The sequence below is a fragment of the Argopecten irradians genome, chromosome 5 (assembly GCF_041381155.1).
Source record: "Argopecten irradians isolate NY chromosome 5, Ai_NY, whole genome shotgun sequence".
In the NCBI taxonomy this organism is placed as follows: Eukaryota; Metazoa; Mollusca; class Bivalvia; order Pectinida; family Pectinidae; genus Argopecten; species Argopecten irradians.
In genome coordinates, this window is record NC_091138.1 from 17,132,348 (window position 1) to 17,147,414 (window position 15,067).

The window sequence follows — 15,067 nt, forward strand, 5'->3', positions numbered from 1 at the left end:
TTGGAATGTCTATTTCTGAACATGTTATATTAATGAATGCCATGGGATTTTCAAGTCATTATGTTATTTACTTGCAAATACACAAGTTCGTCTCAAATCCTCTTATTATTAATTCCACCATCGAAATTTTGCATTATCTGAAAATTCAACATAAAATTGGGTCCTTTTTGTTTTGCATTTGAAAAGGATATCTCTAATTATTAGTTTTTTACAGGTGAATTTTTTTACCAATAAAAATTAAAGAATGCAACAATTACTTTTGTAAAATGATTTTGTTTGAAAATTGTAAAACCCGGATATTTATTACCGGATTTCGGATAATTTGTTAGAAAATTATCTTTTCCGTTTTGGCATAAGCGACCTTTTTCTTCCAAAATGTAAACATGGCAGCAGTATGGCAGCAAGCTCTTGCCTTAGATGCAAAATACAACGCTTACAGGACACCGAATAATCCCCAATTTAGTAAGATCTGAATACTTCTTTAACACACATAACAGATAATCACATACAAGTCTTTTTCACAAGAACATGCCAATGCATTAGGCCTGTAGATCTAAGACCATAAAACTCTTTAAGAACAGTACAATGTCAGGAAGTAGGCTTATCACTTTTGAGATTCCTCCCCCGGACTCTTTTATTTAGGACGTTTGATAGATGTCTCTCGTGGAAATCCCTACTCGAGCCTTCTAAACTTTATTCTTGAACATAGAGTCAGGTTGATCTACCTCTTTCAAAGTTTTTTTTTTACAAATAATCCAACTGCATTGGTTCCCATACTGGCACACATCGATAGTGGAGATATTTTTCTCTCAAAACGCATATATTATGTAGTGACATGTATAACATTGTTATATTTCAAAACGTTTAGTCAGTTTCATAGACTATTTATGATATGGATATAGAGGCATATGTTTTGCCTGTGTCCATTAACTACTCTATAACTCAGTGTTAAACACAATGTTTTTCTTAATTAAAATGCCATTTAAATACATCATCATTTTGACTATCTTAAAATCAATGTATTTTTTTTCTTTCATGTGAAAAATGTAACATTATCATCAACTTGTTAAAGTTTTTTGATAATCATGCAAAAGAAGAGAAATTCTGTGTGGCGTATATCCCACATTGTAGCTACTAGAATTGTACCACTGCAGACGCTAGGCATATGATGAGCACCTTTTATCCTAGTACCCCTTATCTGAAATGAATGATCACTTTCACATCAACCTAACTGTAGCTATAGGCTTTATCTCAAACAAAAGAGCTACAACTACATTATAATGAAAATTTGAATCTTAATAAAAGCAAAGAAATCTTAATGCATTTCAATATCTTTCCTTCACATGAAAAGCTATATCACAGCTGAATTGTTATGTTTATATAGGGACTGTATACATCCGGAGAAGAAGTCAGTTACTCAGAGAGAATGCCAAGTCAGGAGTAAGTAAATATAATCTTATTGGTTTTTTTGTCAACCATTTCATTGTTTATCATTAATTTAGTGTGTAAACATTCCTATTCCTAGGCTTGACTCACAGTACTGTACCTGTAGAAGGAATGTGTGGTAGCTTTATTTTGCTTTTGAGTAAACAAAAGTATGACCATTATTTTTAGCTCACCTGGCCCGAAGGGCCGGTGAGCTTATGTCATGGCGCGGCGTCCGTCGTCCGTCCGTCCGTCTGTCCGTCAACATTTCCTTTAAATCGCTACTAGTTATAGAGTTCTGCATGGATTGTAACCAAATTTGGCCACAAGCATCCTTGGGGGAAGGGGAACAGAAGTTGTATAAATTTTGGCTCTGACCCCCAGGGGGCAGGAGGGGCGGGGCCCAATAGGGGAAATAGAGGTAAATCCTATAAATCGCTACTTGTCCTAGAGTTCTGCATGGATTGTAACCAAATTTGGCAACAAGCATCCTTGGGGGAGGGGGAACAGAACTTGTATAAATTTTGACTCTGACCCCCGGGGGCAGGAGGGGCGGGGCCCAATAGGGGAAATAGAGGTAAATCCTTTAAAACGCTACTTGTCCTAGAGTTCTGCATGGATTGTAACCAAAATTAGCCACAAACATCCTTGGGGAAAGGGGAACAGAACTTGTATAAATTTTGGCTCTGATCCCTCAGGGGCAAGAGGGGCAGGGCCCAATAGGGGAAATAGAGATAAATCCTTTAAATCGCTACTAGTCATAGAGTTTTGAATGGAATGTAACCAAATTTGGCCACAAACATCCTAGGGGGAAGGGGAACAGAACTTGTATAAATTTTGGCTCTGACCCCCGGGGGCAGGAGGGGCGGGGCCCTATAGGGGAAATAGAGGTAAATCCTTTAAATCGCTACTAGTCATAGAGTTCTACATGGATTGTAACCAAATTTGGCCACAAATATCCTAGGGGGAAGGGGAACAGAACTTGTATAAATTTTGGCTCTGATCCCTCAGGGGCAAGAGGGGCAGGGCCCAATAGGGGAAATAGAGATAAATCCTTTAAATCGCTACTAGTCATAGAGTTTTGAATGGAATGTAACCAAATTTGGCCACAAACATCCTAGGGGGAAGGGGAACAGAACTTGTATAAATTTTGGCTCTGACCCCCGGGGGCAGGAGGGGCGGGGCCCTATAGGGGAAATAGAGGTAAATCCTTTAAATCGCTACTAGTCATAGAGTTCTACATGGATTGTAACCAAATTTGGCCACAAATATCCTAGGGGGAAGGGGAACAGAACTTGTATAAATTTTGGCTCTGACCCCTCGGGGGCTGGAGGGGTGGGGCCCAATAGTGGAAATAGAGGTAAATCCTTTAAATCGCTACTAGTCTTAGAGTTCTGCATGGAATGTAAACAAATTTGGCCAGAAACATCCTTGGGGTATAAGAACTGTGTTTGTATAAATTTTGGCTCTGGTTCCGGGGGGCAGGAGGGGCGGGGCCCAATAGGGGAAATAGAGGTAAATCCTATAAATCGCTACTTGTCCTAGAGTTCTGCATGGATTGTAACCAAATTTGGCCAGAAACATCCTTTGGGGTACGAGAACAGAACTTGTATAAATTTTGGCTCTGGCCCTCCGGGGGCAGGAGAGGGGGGAGGGGTGGCGCCCAATAGGGGAAATAGAGGTGAATCCTTTAAATCGCTACTAGTCTTAGAGTTCTGCATGGAATGTAACCAAATTTGGCCAGAAACATCCTTGGGAGAATAAGAACTGTGTTTGTATAAATTTTGGCTCTGGTTCCGGGGGGCAGGAGGGGCGGGGCCCAATAGGTGAATTATAGGTAATTCCTATAAATCGGTACTTTTCCTAGAGTTTGGCATGGAATGTAACCAAATTTGGCCACAAACATCTTTTTTGGAAGGGGAACAGAAGTTGTATAAATTTTGGCTCTGGCCCCCCTGGGGGCAGAACGGGTGGGGCCCAATAGGGGAAATAGAGGTAAATCCTATAAATCGCTACTTGTCCTAGAGTTTTGCTTGGATTGTGACCAAATTTGGCCAGAAACATCCTTGGGGGAAGGGGAACAGAACTTGTATAAATTTTGGCTCTGACCCTCCGGGGGCAGGAGAGGGGGGGGGGGCCCAATAGGGGAAATAGAGGTGAATCCTTTAAATCGCTACTAGTCATAGAGTTCGGCATGGAATGTAACCAAATTTGGCCACAAACATTTTTTTTGGAAGGGGAACAGAACTTGTATAAATTTTGGCTCTGGCCCCACTTGCGGCAGAACGGGTGGGGCCCAATAGGGGAAATAGAGGTAAATCCTATAAATCGCTACTTGTCCTAGAGTTTTGCTTGGATTGTGACCAAATTTGGCCATAAACATCCTTGGGGGAAGGGGAACAGAAGTTGTATAAATTTTGGCTCTGACTCCCTGGGGGCAGGAGGGGCGGGGCCCAATAGGGGATTTAGAGGTTAATATTGAAATTCCTTCAGAAAAGAAACAATGAACCTGTATTCAGAAAATTACTTGGCATTACAAACCAGGTGAGCGATACAGGCCCTCTGGGCCTCTTGTTAATAAAAGGTTAGCATACCCTTCATTTGAAAGGTCATATAATTTGATTTAGATTTCACTTGGAAAATTGGAGATAGCAGAAAGTTGATGATGAATTTAATCAATCATAAATACACTACTATAGTCTTATTTCATAATTCCAATATTTAATTGTTTTAGCAAAGAGATCCAGCTGTTCGTAAAGAATACCTTCACCAAAGAGCCCAGCTATTGACATCCAGATACGGAAGTCCAGCTTTTTCTGACCAAGGGTATCTGTTCTAGAAAACTGTTTTAATAACATAAATATTGATTTTTAGCTCACCTGGCCCAAAGGGTCGGTGAGCTTATGTCATGGTGCGGCGTCGTCGTCCGTCCGTCCGTCCGTCCGTCCGTCAACATTTCCTTTAAATCGCTACTAGTCATAGAGTTCTGCATGGATTGTAACCAAATTTGGCCACAAACACCCTTGGGGGATGGGGAACAGAACTTGTATAAATTTTGGCTCTGACCCCCCGGGGGAAAGAGGGGTGGGGCACAATAGAGGAAATAGAGGTAAATCCTATAAATCGCTACTTGTCCTAGAGTTCTGCATGGATTGTAACCAAATTTGGCAACAAACATCCATGGGGGAAGGGGAACAGAACTTGTATAAATTTTGGCTCTGACCCCCCGGGGGCAGGAGGGGCGGGGCCCAATAGGGGAAATAGAGGTAAATCCTATAAATCGCTACTTATCCTAGAGTTCTGCATGGATTGTAACCAAATTTGGCCAGAAACATCCTTGGGGGAAGTGGAACAGAACTTGTATAAATTTTGGCTCTGACCCCCGGGGGCAGGAGGGGCGGGGCCCAATAGGGGTAATAGAGGTAAAACATATAAATCGCTACTTGTCCTAGAGTTCTGCATGGATTGTAACCCAATTTGGCCAGAAACATCCTTGGGGGAAGGGGAACAGAACTTGTATAAATTTTGGCTCTGATACCCCGGGGGCAGGAGGGTGGGGCCCAATAGGGGTAATAGAGGTAAATCCTATAAATCGCTACTTGTCCTAGAATTCTGCATTAATTGTAACCAAATTTGGCCTGAAACATCCTTGGGGGAAGGGGAACAAAACTTGTATAAATTTTGGCTCTGACCCCCAGGGGGCAGGAGGGACGGGGCCCAATAGGGGAAATAGAGGTAAATCCTATAAATCGCTACTTGTCCTAGAGTTCTGCATGGATTGCAACCAAATTTGGCCAGAAACATCCTTGGGGGAAGGGGAACAAAACTTGTATAAATTTTGGCTCTGAACCCCCGGGGGCAGGAGGGGCGGGGCCCAATAAGGGGAAATAGAGGTAAATCCTATAAATGGCCCTCTGGGCCTCTTGTTATATATATAAAAGGTGTGCTAATTGTGTTTTATATAGTGTGAGGTTTTCTAATACAGCACATGAGGTTTATATTAAATGTCTTGCTAAAAGAAAAGAAGACATTGAACCTCAGAGTATACTAGTTTTGCTGTCAATGGTTCACTTAATATGTATTAGCTATATTTTATCTAAAGTAATATAAGGCACATACCCCAGTAACCACAGTCTAATTCTGGAATCAATATACTCTTAATATGAATTGATTTCTTAACAACAGGTACACATAAATGTGGACATAACTTTTATAAATGTAAACATTATTATGTAGTGTTCTTTGTTTTGCTATGTTATTAAAAACAATTATGGAAATATATAAACACTGCCATACATGTATTGGTATCATGCAAGGGAGATAATTACATCAGGGCATTGAACTGCCTAGTACATGTTGTCCACCATGGATATAAATGATAAGGTTCAATGTATTTGGCATACAAAGCTAGTTTGTTTACGTTTACATTTCAGGAGTATCAGGAGCAGGTCATTCAGCATTAGGAGTATTAGTAGAAACACAATGGAGGTATGATATTACAAGTCAAGTTCTCATAATGCCAAAATACTGATGCAATCTTCAATCTGTTGCTGAAATGAAAACAGTTGTCTTTTATCTTTCAAGTTCTATCACTAATTTTTATCATTACACACTCTAACACTCAAATGCTAAAATACAGTGAATTTCAATCTCTTCTAAAGGAAGCTTATTAATTACCCATTTTGTTATTCCTCTATTAAACACGAAATTTTGACTGGACAATCTCAGTTTTATTTCAATTTTCTGTTGTCTTCTCAGAGCTTTGACAACCTAGCCATTGGAGCAGATGGAAAGAAGCACCACCGCCGTCACCAGAGTGGTGGGTCATTCAAACACATGTACGAGGGGCCAATGAAGCGAGTGTACGACAGTATTGAAGTGGTTCCTACTCGGGAGGCTGAGGCCAGCAGGTCTGTTACTGTCAATAAAGAGCTAGTTTCTATGCTTAGAGAAGACAGGTTCTTCTACTTTCATTTTAACACAGGATGTAATTTTAAAACAGCTTTAGAATTTTTCTGTAAATAATAAAACTGCTGTGGTAAGATTATTTTGTTTCTTTATGTCTATCATTGGTCTTGTCATGTTACCACTGGAGATAGCTTGCTATGATTAGTCTTGTAATCAATAGGCCAACATGACGTATACCGGTAATATCATATGGCCATGTCATAAATATCGTAACACACATGTGTAATAACACTATTATGGCGACACATGTAGTTTTGATGTCATGATCTATATATGATCACAGGATTGTCTCAATAGATGGAAATGTCACATTCGAGCTGGATTTCAGCTGTTTTATATAGAGACGAAATTAAAACTCACCATTGTTGACGTTCATTAGTCTGTGACTACTATTGACATATTTTCTTCTACTACTGGTTGTACAACTTTGGCTACTTGGATGATTCATGTATTGTAGCATTATTGGCTGAATTTTGAAGGGAGTTGTTTCCAGTCTGTGTTCAGATAAGATTTGAATGAGTTCAGGGTTTTAAAAGTTGTACTTATATTTCTATTGATAAAAGTTATGTGATAAATAGAATATTGCACTTGTGACTGAAATGTGAAATTTTTCGAACTCATTAAATAATTTAGCCTAAAGGCTCGTGGCATATCAAATTATTGAACTTGTTTGATGAATTTCATATCACAAAGCCACTAATGCAAGATCCTCTATCTATAAAATAAAACATCTACCAGGAATCAAGGTAGATATCAGACTGTTGTAACTTAAGGATTCAGTCCCACATGTGTGTAGTGCTGATAACTTTTATGTAAGCAAACATTCAGACTGACATAATAGCTGGGATGTAGACAATATCTATATTATGTTGTTTAATTACCTACATGAAGCACACGATAAGATTCCATATTTTATTTTCTGTGTTTGCAGAGCAATGGCTGGAGGTAAAACAGTATCAGAAAACTATGCCTTTACAGGAATGCACCACATATTTGATCAGCACAAAGAATCAGGTATAAATGGTTTTGTGATATTTTATGATACATTGTATTTAACACAACAGGACTAAAACAATAGGTTCATGCTTTAGGTCTGCATTGAAGGATTTTCACTATTTTACTTAATCATTTTATTGAAAATTTTAATTAAACTCTTATAAATGTGATAGTTTGCATTGCTAGATCTGGATTATTAGCATAAAACCTCTGTTATATTTATTACTTTTTTTTCATGCCAAGAATCAGTCTACCTGTCTATAACAATATCACCAGACTTACCTATTGTATTTTCATGTTTTTTTTTTCTGTAAAACTATAAAAACAAAATTAGAATTTATGTTTAAGTTTTTAACTCTCACAAACTATTTTACTTCCAGTTACAAGCGTTAAGTTTGCTAATGATGACAGGTCGCGTGTTGCCTGTTCCTCCCTGGACGGCACCCTCTCCATCTGTCAGGTGATTCCCCCTCCGGCCACGGTCATCTGTATGCTGAATGGTCACTCAGCTGGAGTCACAGGTAAACACCACTATATGACTTCATAAATTCTATGCTAAAAGCTATCTATGATAACAGGTTGTATTTATTTAACTACTACCAAATTGACCCTGTATGTATATTTAAGATTTTCTCTGATCCCTGCTGTATGTATATTTCAGATTTTCTCTGATCCCTGCTTTACCATGTGACCTTGTCTGTATTTCAGATTTTCTTTGATCCCTGCGTAACCATGTGACCTTGTCTGTATTTCAGATTTTCTTTGATCCCTGCGTAACCATGTGACCTTGTCTGTATTTCAGATTTTGTTTGGTCTCTCTCCAATGACGTGATATTGTCTGTGTCCCTGGACGGTACAGCCAGACTCTGGGACGTAGCCGCGGGGAAGTGTATGAGAGTGATCAATGATAGCACAGGAGCTGAACTACACTGCTGTGTCTTCCAACCCCTCAACAATAACATGTTTGTTGTATCCTTGTCTCATAACAGTTTGATACCCTTGTTTTACCCTTGACCTCTGTGATTAGGGTCATGTAAATATTCAACATTTGCATAGCACAAATTTATCTGTCCTTGCAGAGAGGTCCAAGGGAGGTAACCCTGTAATATGCAAAGACAGATATGCAACAGCTCTTTGTTCATTAATTTAAAAAATCTGTTTTTATTAATGTATTAAATAAGAAAATGTAAAATCTGTAAAGGAATAGATATAGTTCTTTTTGACATATGTATTAACCTTAACCAATCTCAGACTGGCAACAGTAAAGGCCAGGTACAGATGATGAATGTGTCTACAGGTAAAGGAAACAAGGTAAAGAACTTTATTTAATAGTTGTGAAACACAGTTTAGTTTAGTCAATGATATATTTAAAAACGTTTGAAATGATTCAAGTTGTCTTTTTCTTCATGTACATACTTAAAAAGGTCATCCTCAGCACTTTTTACTGGTCTGTTAGGTTGTTTGTGGTGTGTGTATTTATACTGTTGTGTTAGATTTTCTGTGGTGTGTGTATTTATACTGGTTTTTTGTTACACTAGGGTGGCAGCAGTAAAGTACAAGGAAAGGCGACGGCCTTGGCCTTCGACACCACAGGCCGCATCCTCTGGGCAGGAGATGACAAGGGCTCCATATTCTCTTTCACAGTAGACGTGGCAACAGGCAAACTAACAAAGACACGAAGGTCAGTATATCTTTTTCAGTAAAACATCCCTTCGGTAACTAGTAAAACATCCTTCATTAACTAGTTAAAAGTAAAACTGCAGTTACTCCTCTTTAATTAAACTCACTTTTGTTTATTTAAGTACCTGGTACTCCTTTTACTTGAAAATCTGGTACTGGGAAATCGGAAATTTCAAAATTTGATCACAAAATGCCAACATTGAGGTGGAAAGGTGTGACTGAATACTGGTTAGATTCTATATAGGCTAATGATAAACAATGTCCTTTTTATTCAGTCATTAATGAAGTAGCTGTCTAAAGGCTAAAAAAGGCTGTTTTATCAGACTAAGTATATTGTAATATTATCTACATCAATAGATATTATTAATTGTAAAAGTAACAGAATATTCTACTTGTTTTGATTTCATTACAGGATTACAGTGAGTGATGGCAGTGCTATCACCAGTATATCCGCCCGCTCCTGGATCAGCCGTGAGGCCCGTGATCCATCACTCCTAGTCAATAGCTGTATCAGCTCTATGTGCCTTTTCAAGTGAGATGTTGTTTTGTTGAACAAATATATAACAGGTCTTAACATTATATCTTTATGTCTTTGGTCTAAAACTTTTACTTATCTAATAAAGATCGGGGTACATTTGCTTGATGAAGTGAGGTCCAATCTAATGAAAATTAGACTTGTAATTCTGCCCCACTACGATGCTCTATGATACGCTCCAATACAAGATCTAATAACGCCGCGTTCAGGGTCACCTCAGCATTACTCCTGGCCTAGAATCAAACTTCTCAGGATGAACTAGGAGTCGTTTATACTGATAGATTTGACCACACCGAAGATTTCATAAGCTACAAACTGATTGGCTATTATAACCAAAGAGGTCATGCTGAGATGACCCTGAATGGGGAGTTGTTAGATCTTGTATTGGAGCGTGACATAGAGCATCGTACTGGAGCGAAATTACAAGTCTAATTTTAATTAGATTGAAGTGAGGTCATTCTTGAATGGCTATGCAAAAAAAGGTCTAAAATCATTTCATAATTCTGAAGCCAGGTATTATATCACCAAAGGAAATTTGATACCGTTAAGACAAATATCGCTATCTATATGTAAAGGTTGATTTTCATTATCAAGTTTTAACATGCTGATGTGGATTTCAATGTTTTATAGACAAAATGCATATCATAACCAAATTGATATACTGATTTTTCGTCTGTGATAGGGTGGTGACAGATGATGGCGGGTTACAGCTGAAGAAAACATTCCCAGTAAAGCAGAAGAAGTCTCACATTCGTAGTACATTCTGTCCACTCATGTCATTCCGACAGGGAGCCTGTGTAGGCAAGTAATAACCTAAAACTAAAATATAATCAGCAATTTTGTTTGTTTTGCTACTACATGTAAACTATGTATTTTGTTATTAACACTTTATGCAAATATAATCCATTCCAATTCAATGTTAATAGAATCCTTTTAATGGTTGTTGGTAAGGTATAACCTACTGTATACAGTAAAACGCGGTTATAACAAACCTCTGAGATTCAACAAAATCACTATTAAAGTTATAAACATAGTCGTTATATACATATTATAGGTATCTGTTACACAAACCAGTGAATATTTCTTTATGACAATTCGATGACTAGTATGATGTGTACACTGTCGCCTTCATCAGGCAAGTTGTCAAGGACTTTGTTTCATATGAAGAATTAAGTAAAATACTGCAACAATAAATATGATCAGTAACTCATAAGTGTTAAATCTCCATTCCAGACAAGTTGTAGTAAAAGTATCATTGATTTATTTACAGTGTCTGGCAGTGAAGACATGTGTGTATACTTCTTTGATGTTGGTAAAGATAACAAGCCTTGTGTAAACAAACTGCTGGGCCACTCCGCTCCTGTGTTAGACGTGTGTTTCAACTGTGATGAAAGTCTCCTGGCCTCCTGTGATGAACTTGGTATGGTTATCATCTGGAAACGAGAAGGAAAGCAGGGCATACTGTAGTGTGTACAGGGACCAGAAGGAAAGCAGGGCATACTGTAGTGTGTACAGGGACCAGAAGGAAAGGAAAGCAGGGCATAATGTAATGTGTACAAGGACCAGAAGGAAAGCAGGGCATACTGTAATGTGTACAAGGACCAGAAGGAAAGCGCTGTGTCATGTTGTCTGCGTCCATTTCAACTGGTGATGCTCACGAGACAAGTCATATCAGATAAAAATTTGTTTATTAATATATTTACAAGTTAGATATTATCAGAGGATATTTTCTCAGAATAGATAGAATGGGATGTTCTGTAAACCATATTATTTTCAGGTATGCAATACTTCATGGTTTCGTTATTTTAAACATATTTGTGAATGCATAAATTGGGTGATCGAGTGGTGTAGTGGTTAAGACACTCGCCTTTCACCTAGCCGGCCGGGGTTCGATCCCCAGCATGGACGTGAAAAGGTTAGGGGTCACCTGCCCGATCACGTTGGTTTTCTGCGGGCACTCCCGTTTCCTCCCACACTAAGATCCCTCGTGCGCTTACATCGAGAGTGATTTACATAAGTTGTATAACTTGTTTCGTAATCGATGTAAAATAAATAAAGTTCATATTATATTAATACATAAATTCAGTAGCTCTTACTGACAGTTGTGCATTCGTATATATGTTTTATACAGATGTTCACAAAAAGTTATAGTTTGTGTTTGAGCTCTCTCATGAAATAAAATAAATAATACAATAATTTGTCTCATGAAAATGTAGTGGTTTACAGTAAACATTGTCCTGTTCTAATATTGTCCTTTTCTCATTGTTTTACACAGTACTGTAATCTCTTTTCATTTGAAGCTTGTTATAATAATATGTAGAGTGCTAGTATGTTTCAGGGGCCTGTGAAGGTTAAAGTATATTCATGTGCAATAATAGATAGTTGTGAGCTTAATATAATATATTTGATAGGCTTTTGTTGTTAATATTGGTATAAAAAGCTGAATCTACACAACATAATTGCACTATTTACTTGATATGAATTCTTTTCCAAAAATAGGATATTAGATTGTTTATAGGTAAGCTAGCATTAACATATACTTAGGTTAGAAATGAGATTATGGTTCAAAAAATTTAAAACTATTTTGTATCTGGGGGAAAACTATGGACTGATGACCGGACTTGTTATTGTGTATTTTAGATAAATACTAATAATTTTGTAGTTTTAAATTTTACTACATCATACGATTGTAATAAATTCACTAAATAATGTTTTAATATTTCTTTATGTTTGATATTGATACAAGTCATTTGGGATTGTTTCATTTATCCAGAAAAATTGTGTATTTAGATCTAATAATTAACTTTAAGAATCTTGTCTTTTCTGCTTATTTGCCAGTCTTATTTGCCGATAATGTATGTTTCTGTTATATAAATCTTTTCAAATCAAGTAAAAAAAAAATAGTCTAAATGGTTATACTGTAACAACTGGTGTTGTCTTGAATTTTTGTACAGAAGCATCAACATTTTCCCTGGATTCATTGAAAGGACCTATTATTTATATTCAAGAGATAATGAGATTATTTGAGTTTTAGACATGTATTCAAGACATTTAAAAACTTTCTTCAAAAAAAAAAGAAATTTGTATTCAAGTATCTTCTACATCGTATCTTATAATCTAGGGACTGCAGTACCCACATGTATAAGATATCTCTGGCTTGGCCTTAAATGGCCCTTGCTGTTATAAGTAATACGATAACATCGTATTAAAACAAAAGAAAAAAAAAATTATATATTCTTGGATTGATGAATTCACAAAAGTGAAATGACTGGTACTGATTATGTACTGGTGCAGGTGTGTTGATTTTCCGTGTACACTTCTATTTCTAGCTTCTTACTGCTTTTATAAATATGTGATTAAATCTGTGATGTTGTATTGGGAATTCTCATTGTTTTATTGTGATCATTCTCTTTACTATAATAATATTACACATTCCAATTGATTATAGTGCTATTGTACAATTTTCTGTTTTCATATTGATTACCTTAATATTTTATTGATATGTGTATCACAGCAGATTACCAATCAACAGGTCTTCCTGTATTTTATTACACAGTATCAAACTTGTGATCTGATAGAAGCTTTATTTGTTTGAAATCCTGTACAATAAAAGTGCTCAGGTGATAGAGAGCCTTGGCAATAGTTCTATGTGTCATGTGTGATTAATGTGCCATGTCCACATGAAATCATATTAGATATATAATTATTACTATGTGCAATACATTTATTTCTGTATTAATTATACTTGTTTGATTCATATGTACATGCCTCTGTTTTCTGTTTTATGCAAAGCATTTGAATGTTGTGTTACTTTATTTCACCTCTTAGTGAGTGAAAATAGAGGTTACACAATGAGTGGTTGTTGAATATTGAATTTATTCCACATGAGTGAGTTATTTTTAAAAAGTTACAACTTTTGTAACTTTTAAAAAATAACTTACGAGTGTGGAATAAATTCAATATTCAACAACCAGGAGTAGTGTGACTTGTTTCTACCACAATCATATTCGTTTTTAGTCGATAGAAATACGGCACGGATACATTAACGTGTATACCGAAATATGCAAATAAGGTGTAGTAATATTTTTATCAGCAAAAAGACACTAATTAGTATTCAAAAGTAATCGTTTGATAAACAATCCATCAATGTCAAATTCTTCTAATTGGGAACATCTTTAGGGTTAAATGATACTTCTGTAACGTCTTATTGAGTTCAAATCTTCATAGTTGCTTCCAGAAAATAAAACTCAATGTCAATGTAAAAGCATTCGCACGACACAGCATCGTCAATTTCCGGCCAGATAATCAGTAAGCCATAGTACCATCAAGATCAAGTTCGTTTCATACACGTTACATCTACGAAACTCACCAGAAAAATTCTTGTCCGTAAAGTTGTATTATTAGTACTAAAGGTCAATTTAACATGTATGAAAATGTCACGTATTTTGACACAACGACCACGACGATTACGCTTTCAAACAGCAGTTTTGGACATCAGGCGGCGATCACAACATAGAATGACGTCATTTGATTATTGGTGATGTTGACAATGATGACGTGACACTGAGAAATAAGTAGCTCGGTCAAAGTTCACCATGTCAGCCAATCAGAATGCGTACAGGGTTTATACCACGTGTGGTATAAACAAATTGTTAATCAACAGCTGCAGTGTTTATTCAATGTCCTGAGAGTTGAATAACACCGCCTATTGTGGTAGAAAATAACTTGTATTGTATTTATGTTGGAGTAATTTGGTTGTTTTGGTAGATATTGATTTTTTGCGTCATTGAACCTATATGTTTAAGAGGTTAAAACAACATAACAATCAATACCAAACCTACAAGAGCAAATAACTCTGAATGTTTGAAAAACGTAATACATACAGTATGTACTGATAAAAATGTGTGTGTACAATATTTTCTACAAAGTAATGACACTACAATCGATTGCTACTCATAAGGGAGATAACTCTGTGATAAGCTAAAACAGAATATGTACATATTATGCTTATTTAACATGTAATGGGACCCTACATGCGTATTTATTTAATTCTACACATATTTGTCATACTGCTCCATAGTTAAGACACACTTTTTCATTAATTGCCATATTATTTTCAATATTTCTATATAGTTCAGTTTATTACTTTGAACCATTTGGTTCGTCAGTGTTAAAACTTGTCAGGGATCAATACCGATAATCTGTTGAACTTGATCAAAGACTTTCAAGGATTGCTAAAACATTGATCTGTCCAGTTTGTCTGCAAACATAATATGTATAATTGAATATGGATTACAATAAAAGTTTTAATCAGGTGAATATTTTTCCTTTGTAGTTTGTTCATTCATTTACCGGTATACAATTATCATAGCTCAGAACACAGATGACTGAAGTCAAACAATACATGGTTTGACTGTATATTCAGTCAGGATTGTGTATTGGTATCTCTACCTCTTCCTTGGA

General features: G+C 36.7%; 1 protein-coding gene across 1 annotated transcript; it reads left to right on the top strand.

Annotated features, from left to right (window-relative positions):
- The first annotated feature begins 337 nt into the window (after positions 1-337).
- Positions 338-14,923, top strand: LOC138323041 (WD repeat-containing protein 13-like). Its single transcript, XM_069267367.1, has 13 exons — positions 338-462; positions 1,385-1,440; positions 4,160-4,251; positions 5,859-5,913; positions 6,184-6,335; positions 7,325-7,407; positions 7,770-7,910; positions 8,192-8,358; positions 8,641-8,700; positions 8,928-9,070; positions 9,482-9,601; positions 10,287-10,405; positions 10,875-14,923. The coding sequence occupies exons 1-13, from the start codon at positions 384-386 to the stop codon at positions 11,069-11,071; spliced, it is 1,464 nt and encodes a 487-aa protein (XP_069123468.1). The 5' UTR covers positions 338-383; the 3' UTR covers positions 11,072-14,923.
- Positions 14,924-15,067: the final 144 nt, after the last annotated feature.

Excerpts from the sequence above, each read along its gene's own strand:
- LOC138323041 (XM_069267367.1), top strand. The coding sequence starts at position 384 with ATGGCAGCAGTATGGCAGCAAGCTCTTGCCTTAGATGCAAAATACAAC. Across the intron at positions 463-1,384 it reads ACCGAATAATCCCCAATTTA|GGACTGTATACATCCGGAGA; the intron begins GTAAGATCTGAA and ends ATGTTTATATAG. Across the intron at positions 4,252-5,858 it reads CCAGCTTTTTCTGACCAAGG|GAGTATCAGGAGCAGGTCAT; the intron begins GTATCTGTTCTA and ends TTTACATTTCAG.